Raw genomic sequence first — 7,854 nt, 5'->3', positions numbered from 1 at the left:
GGCCGTGTATGAAACCCAACCACTACGAGCAGATCAGGCTGTGCCCGTCGGTCACACAGGTGGGGTGTGGCGACCCTGCTTGGTGCTGGGGAATTTGGGGAAGCTGGGGTGGGGAATGTGGGACCCTAGTGGGCCCTTCCTGCTCAAGGGCTGGCAAAGAGGGTTTTTTTAAGTCTAAGACAGGACATTGAAGATAGAGTCATAGAAAGGAGGGTGGAGAGAGGGGGGGGGGGGGTTGTTCAACCAAAGACAGGACAAGAGGAAATGGCCTCAAGTTGCCCCAAGGGCAGTTGAGATGGGATGTGAGGAAGAATTTCTTTGCTAAAAGGGTTCTGAGGCATTGGAAGGGGTTATGTAGGGAGGTGGTGGAGTCTCCATCCCTGGAGGGATTTCAAAGGCGGGTAGATGAGGTGCTCAGAGATCTGGTTTAGTGGTGGACAGGTACGGTTGGACTCGATGATCTCAAAGGTCTTTTCCAACCACACAATTCTATGACTCTATGACTCTAAGAGAGGACAGAGTCCCTGCAGGAAGAATGTAGCCGGGGGGCTGTGCCAGCAAAACCATCTCCGTTGGCTGGTGGGGAAAGGGTGAAGTGGGATGACCTGATGGGACAAGTAAAGTGTCACCTTTCCTGAAGTGGTAGCGCTAAAACGTCCCCTCAGGTGGGTACATCACTGCTCTGCTCGGCACATTCCAGCTGTCAGCTTCCTGGGAGCATTTCATGGGGCACCCGCCATCACCCGGGGGAGCAGTGGGTACTCAGAGCAGTTCTGGCCCCTCTCTGGGCCGGGGCAGACCCAGGGTCACCTCCTTGTGCTGGGAGGTACAGATGTGCCTGGGCAGAGGTTTTAACCTCTTTGTTGTTCTAAGGGGTGTGCAGAGAAGTGCTACTTCGGCCCGCGGTGCCGCTTCCTCCACGACGTTGGCGAGTACCTGGCCGTGAAGCCGGCTGACCTGGGGCGCAGCTGCGTGCTCTTCGAAACCTTTGGCAAATGCATTTACGGCGTCACCTGCCGCTTTGCCCAGGCCCACCTCGGGGATGGCTACCAGAACATCATCAACACAGACCTGGCCAAGCAGTGGGAAGGGAAATCGCTGGTGAGGAACAACCTCTCCAAGGATCTCCAACACCAGCTGCGCAAGAGGAAGTTCAGCTTCAAGAAGGCTGATGAGTATCTCCGCGGTCTGGCCAAGTCCCACAGCAGTGGTGGGAAGGGAGGCAAAGGCACGGGGTGTTCTACAGAGGAGCAAGAGGTGTCCAACTGCACAACACCCCAGGAGGGCCTGGGAGACAGCCCCCAACATCCTGTGCTACCAGAACAGGGAGAAGATCCCAAACCAGATGCCTTGCAGAGTCCCATCTCCACAGGTGGTGAGGAGGCTTCTTCCATCAAAACCGTGGGCCCAGTGACAGATGAAGATGTTATAAAGCTGCGGTCGTGTGAGAAGAAGAAGGTGAGAGTTTGGTCGAGGGCTGCCATCTCTTCTGTACCTGGCAAGTGGTTGAGATTGTGCTTGGGAAGACAGAAGAGACCTCTTAGCTGGGTGAGAGACAGGCAGAGGACAGAGCTGCCTGGGGACTGTGTTACTGTCGTGAGGGGACGGATGCAGGAAGGTGAGCTCCTGGGGCTGTGGTGTTGTCCTTGGAGGGGTGAGAACCAAGAGAAGCTTCAGCCCTTTGCCCGTGAGGGAGGGTAGGGGCTGAGCTGTCAGCGAGGGTGGGAATGATCTGCAAGGAGAGCCAAGGCTGGGGCTGGTGGGTTTGTCTGTCCTGCATTGTGCTCTCCTGGGGGGAGATCATTGCCTCCTTCCTCTCCTCATCACCTCCATCCTTTCATCCATTAGCCACTCGCATCCCTCTGAATCTTTTAACTGCTTTGAGTTTTCTCCAAGCTGAGCAGTGAAAACAAATTGAGTAGTTTAAGTTTCTGGTTGTTGGAATAGTTGAGGATTATATTCTCCTGGAATAGTTGAGGATTATGTTCTCCTGGAATAGTTGAGGATTATGTTCTCCTGGAATAGTTGAGGCTCTCAGGCAAAACCGGTTATTTCCTGGATTTCCCACTGAGTTTTACCCAAGGCAAGTGATTCCTAACTGGAGTATCTTTCTGTTCAACCACTGCTGGTCCAGCTCTGCTAACATGCTCCTCCATCCTTGTTGTTTTCCAGTTGGAAATCCAAGGCAAGCTTTACCTGGCTCCACTGACCACGGTAGGAAGATAATTCTCTCCTTTTGTCAAAATTTGTGTTACCACATTTTGGAACCCAGCAGATCTCCTGACAAACCATCTCTCTGCTGTCTCTTGTAGTGTGGTAACCTCCCTTTCCGAAGGATATGCAAGCGCTTTGGGGCAGATGTCACCTGTGGAGAGATGGCTGTGTGCACCAACCTGCTTCAGGGCCAGTCCTCCGAGTGGGCTCTCCTCAAACGGCATCACACTGAAGATATTTTTGGGGTGCAGGTGAGTGCCATCATCTTGATAACCAGACAAATGATAACTCACTTCTGAGGAGAAAAAACCTGCTTCTTCAACTCATTTGGTGTTCTTCTCATGGGGTGAACTTCCTTTGCTAGCTGGAGGGAGCATTTCCAGACACAATGACCAAATGTGCAGAGCTCCTGAACCAGACAATTGAAGTGGACTTTGTAGACATCAATGTTGGGTGTCCCATTGACCTGGTCTACAGGAAGGTAAGAAGATGTTCTGCAGCACGTTTTGCTTCCTTCAATAGGTGCGTGACTTTTGCCTCATCCCCAACTCCCTGATCTGCTCCTGCCAGTCTGATCCAGAGCTCCCAGTTCATTTCTGGGCACAGCAAAAAGGCACATAAGGTGTTCAGAGAGCAGGGGGTGGCTGGCTGTCTCTGCCTGGCAGCAGGCAGAAGTTGAGAGGGAAAAGGGCTGTGGGGTTGGGGTTTTTTTTGTTGTTGTTGAAGAGTCTCATTTCTCCAAGTCTTCCTTGCAATCTCCTGAGTAGAGGGCTGCTGTTGAGCAGCTCCAAGGAGGCTCTTCACTACGCAAAGAGGCAGGAAGTCTTGACTGTGCCGTTTTCTGTCCCCCAGGGAGGAGGCTGTGCTCTGATGACTCGATCCAACAAGTTCGAACAGATCGTCCGAGGGATGAATTCGGTGAGTCAGGGCACTGGCAGCAGAACAGGAGCTGATGGAGCCGACTCCTGCCTCAGCCTGACCTCACTCTTCCCTTTCTGCAGGTGCTGGATGTCCCCCTGACTGTGAAGATACGGACGGGAGTGCAAGAAAAGATAAATGTGGCTCATAAAATAATCCCCAAGATCCGGGAGTGGGGAGCATCCATGGTCACGGTACAGGACACTTGTGGTGTGAACTTGTTGGCTGGTATCTGGGGATCTCTGCTAGCACGTCAGACGTGGGGGTGACCTTACCCTTCCCCACAGCTGAGCAGCACTATCAAACACCTTTCACTAGCTGCCTACTGCCTTTTACTGTTTTTTTGCTAATAACAGATTGAAATTGAGATGCAGAGAGCATTTCCCTGGGTGCTCCTGAGCCTGGTATCCATTACAAAGGGAGATGGTTCCTGCAGTCCTCTGGAACAGAGGTTTCAGGGCTGGGGAAGCGATGGGACCATCTCATTTGCATGGAGATGAGTAGTTCCTTCCCACAGTGAATATTCCCTTTCAGTGTGAACAGTCACTTCTTATTTTGATTTGCAAATAGCCAAAACATCATTCAGAAAGCATCCAGCCCTTTCTCAGCTCTGCTCACCAGCTTCCAGCCTGGGCTGTTAACAGCTGGCTGGGCTGTAGATCCTGAAGGATCCTTTACCCCAGCCTGGTGTCATTGCCTCTGCTGGAGCACATTCCTCCAGCGCTCCCCTTCTGCCCTGTCTCCTCCAAGGCATTTGCTGAGGTCTCCCTGTGGCTTTCTTCCTCCTCCCTGTGGCTTTCTTCCTCCTCCCTGTGACTTTCTTCCTTCTCCCTGTGACTTTCTTCCTTCTCCCTGTGACTTTCTTCCTTCTCCCTGTGACTTTCTTCCTTCTCCCTGTGACTTTCTTCCTTCTCCCTGTGACTTTCTTCCTTCTCCCTGTGACTTTCTTCCTTCTCCCTGTGACTTTCTTCCTTCTCCCTGTGACTTTCTTCCTTCTCCCTGTGACTTTCTTCCTTCTCCCTGTGACTTTCTTTCTTCTCCCTGTGACTTTCTTCCCCAGCTTCACGGCCGATCCAGGGAACAGCGGTACACGAGGAGTGCTGACTGGGACTACATAGCAGAATGTGCTAAAATAGCAAGCCCCATGCCTCTTTTTGGTAGGTGTTTCTGTTGTTTTGTCATGTAGATTAAATAAAAGTGCTGCATGTTTGGTTTGAAATATCTTTTAAAAAGAAAAAAAACAAACAAAACAGAATCCCAAGGATATTTAGCCTGGGGGAAAGGTTGGAGTGTCCCTCCTGCTGCTGATGTCATGGTGGAGTGAGTTACCAGCAGCTCTTGTGCAGCCCAGATCTGCTCATGTGCTTGGGGGCAGGTGTGATGAGCACTGAGCAGAGTGGAAGAAGATGGGACAGGGAGGACACAGGACATGGGGTTTCTAGCAGGTGGTTTCTCCCTTGGGCACCGTGGCATGGACAGTCCCAGTTAAACCTTCAGGGAAGGAGTCAGGAGTGCAGAAGAAGCAAGGAAAAGGCTCTCCTTTTCCTTGTAAGGGGAAAATTAATCAGAAACATCCCTGGGAATCCCTAAACAGGAACCCCAGAGCCTCTTTGGACAATCTGGCTCTTGGACCCTGTGTCCATTTTGAATTTTATCCCATGCCTGGACTAACTCATTTTGACTTGCCCTCATGTATCACTTTGACCTCTGTCTTCTCCCTTCCTTCTGGACAGGAAACGGTGATATTTTGTCTTACGAAGATGCTAATCAAGCCCTGGAGATGGGTGTTTCAGGAATTATGATTGCAAGGCAAGTGCCTGTGTTTCCCTTTTGCTTCTGAGCTTTAGTGATGCAAGAGTAAAAAAAGGAATTAAAACAAAACAAAACAAAACAACCTCAACAAACCCAAACCACAAGAAGTTTCCTCTTGGTGAAACTACTCTTTAAAAATTGGTAAAATCAGTTTGCATCTGTGGGAATTTACAGCAGCTTCCTGTTGAAATTGGGGAAAAAAAAAATTAAAGCAGTATTGGCTGGCAAATAAATACTGGAAAGTCTCTTAAATTAGTTGGGATCAGAAGCATCAATTGTAGGAATAACAATGCACTTTTTTTTTTTGGCTGCAGAGGGGCACTCATCAAACCCTGGCTTTTCACTGAAATTAAGGAACAGAGACACTGGGATATCTCCTCTAGTGAGAGATTTGATATCCTCAAAGATTTCACCAACTATGGCCTTGAACACTGGGGGTCAGACACTCAGGGAGTGGAGAAGACCAGGAAGTTCCTGCTGGAGTGGCTCTCGTTCCTCTGCAGGTAATTCTCCCTGGCTGAGAGGATCTTTGACTCAGGGAGCCTGTAGTGTTTGACCCACAGCACACACTGTCCTCCCATTGCATTACAGGTACATTCCAGTTGGTTTATTAGAACATCTACCTCAGAAAATTAATGAGCGGCCACCTTACTACATGGGGAGAGACTATTTGGAGACGCTGATGGCGAGCCAAAACGTGGATGATTGGATTAAAATAAGGTAATAAAGCATTAAGTTTCATTTAAATTGCTCAGAAAGGGTGTTGCAGAGCTCCACAAAGTCCCTGTGACCACACTCATCCTCCAGAGAGAGGGTGATGACTCTTCCCCATCAGTGTAAGAGGTTGTAAGGAAGCAGGAAGGGTTAAACCAGGGCTTTACTTGAAGCTTTTAACTGTGCTTGTAGTTGCCATAAAGAGCAACTGTATCTGCTTCAGCAGATCATCCAGTACCCACTGCAAATCCAGACTAGCTGACCTCTCTCATGACACTCTGCTCATCCCAGAACAGTTGTAGGAACCAACAGAGGAGAGAGCAATGATGGGATGTCTCAGGCTTTCAGCATCAGATCCCTCCAGGCCCATACAGACCCCAAGCAGAACACAGTCCCCATCCCCATGTTGGGTTAGCTGAGCATTTTCCCCATTTATTTAATCACCTGATTTCTGAGTTCATGCAACAAAGGACAGGAAACTTTTTTCCCCACATCTCCAAGTCCTCGGGCAGTGGCTCAAAATGACTTTGCAAGCTCAGAGCCAGCTAAAATGAGAGCTGGAGGAGCCAGCTGCTATTTCCCATCTCATGGAAACAGAGATTAGAGCAAAAATAGAGCATGGCTGCAGCCTCCTCTGGTTTTGCTAATCCTCATCTATTTTGTTAGGACTGGGAACAGCTGCCTAAAACCATCTTACAAGTACAGCAAGTTTTGATCAGAATTTTTAAATGCTGTTTTTTTTTTTCAAGCAAAACCTGCTTGCATTAGGCTGCACAAAGCTTTGTGTAACTTTGCAGTACTGTGTAATAGACATTTATCACCATAAGACCGCAGAATTTTCAGGTTTATTCATTAAAACTCATTTTAGTGAGACACTAACAAGAAGCAGGGTTCTCTGAGCACACTCCATTTCTGCTTTTGTGCTGGAGATTCAGGCTCTTGCTGTGCAATTCCATGCCCTGCTGGGATACACTCACTCTCCGAGCTGTCTTCTGGAAAGTTTTAGTGATGCTGTATTGACCCAGCATCCAGGAAGTAAGTTAAGCCTCCTTGACTATAAAGAAAATTACTCTGCACTGAAAATACAACGTGTGTTCCAACATGTGAAATAGTTGGAGTCTTAAGCCAGGATAAATCTGATCACAATAGAACTGGCTTATATCATTTAAGGATCTGACCTTAATATTTTTTGGCACTAACAAGGTTTTAGCTCTGGCACAAGCACAGCAAGAAGTGGGGAGCAGCTTTTTAGAGGCTCAAGTTGATTTTAGACACGTCATGGCCAGCAGTGAGGCTGGTATTCAGGTCATCAAACTTAGGAACCTGTTTTGGCATCAACTCTCCATGATTCCCTGGCAAGACAGGCTCTGTCCTTATCTGGAAGCTGTGTCCCTCCACTACTGTGGTTGAGGGTTAAAGCTCAGCACCAGAGCTGGTTTTGAGCAGCAGCCCTACATTTTTGGGAGAGTAAAGGTTTGGTTTGACAGATCTGGCTGCAGTCACCATTGCTGTGGAGCCACAGGGCCATGCAACAGCTGAGTACTGGTGGCTCTGTGGTACTGAACCCAGAATGGCCTCAATGGGAGAAGCCCTTTAAGCTCATCAAATCCAGTCATGAACCCAACACTGACAAGTCCCCGACTAACCCATGTCCCTCAGCACTGTGTCTACACGACTCTTCAGTCCCTCCAGGGATGGGGACTCCACCACTGCCCTGGGCAACCCCTTCCAATGCCTCAGAACTCTTTCAGCAAAGAAATTCTTCCTCACATCCAACTTCAACTGCCCTTGGTGCAACTTGAGGCCATTTCCTCTTGTCCTGTCACTTGTTAAACCAACATCCTCTTGGGTTTTTTTTGTTCTTTCTTCCAGTGAGCTACTTCTGGGACCTGTACCTACCAACTTCACCTTCCTGCCTAAACACAAGGCAAATTCCTACAGATAGAGCTGCTGAGGCCCTTTCCCACAGCATCAAGTCAAGAGGAGGCATTGGGATGATGAGTGTTGAGGAACGGGGTTGCTCAGCTGTGCTGCAAAGTGAAATAAAGTTTGATGTTTTTAGAAGTGTGGCTGCCTTCATGCCCCCAGCATCAGTCCATGTCACAGGCTACACCACAGGTGGCCCTGCACGATCTTGCAGCCAGAGGTGCCTCACACACAGAGAGGGTCCTGTTGAATTCACAGGACAGAGGCCAG

General features: G+C 49.2%; 1 protein-coding gene across 1 annotated transcript; it reads left to right on the top strand.

Moving 5' to 3' along the window:
* Window positions 1–5: 5 nt before the first annotated feature.
* On the top strand, window positions 6–7,719 carry DUS3L (dihydrouridine synthase 3 like; the record flags this gene model as incomplete). Its single annotated transcript, XM_029084936.1, has 12 exons — window positions 6–59; window positions 874–1,458; window positions 2,173–2,214; window positions 2,313–2,465; window positions 2,579–2,695; window positions 3,067–3,132; window positions 3,216–3,326; window positions 4,193–4,289; window positions 4,866–4,941; window positions 5,259–5,447; window positions 5,536–5,664; window positions 7,531–7,719. Coding segments are annotated over 12 exons (1,692 nt in total), but the record flags the coding sequence as incomplete, so codon positions are not given.
* Between the last annotated feature and the right edge of the window lie 135 nt (window positions 7,720–7,854).

Source organism: Antrostomus carolinensis, unplaced genomic scaffold (assembly GCF_000700745.2).
Source record: "Antrostomus carolinensis isolate BGI_N321 unplaced genomic scaffold, ASM70074v2 scaffold47785, whole genome shotgun sequence".
NCBI lineage: Eukaryota > Metazoa > Chordata > Aves > Caprimulgiformes > Caprimulgidae > Antrostomus > Antrostomus carolinensis.
This window is presented reverse-complemented; position numbering and strand designations above follow the sequence as displayed.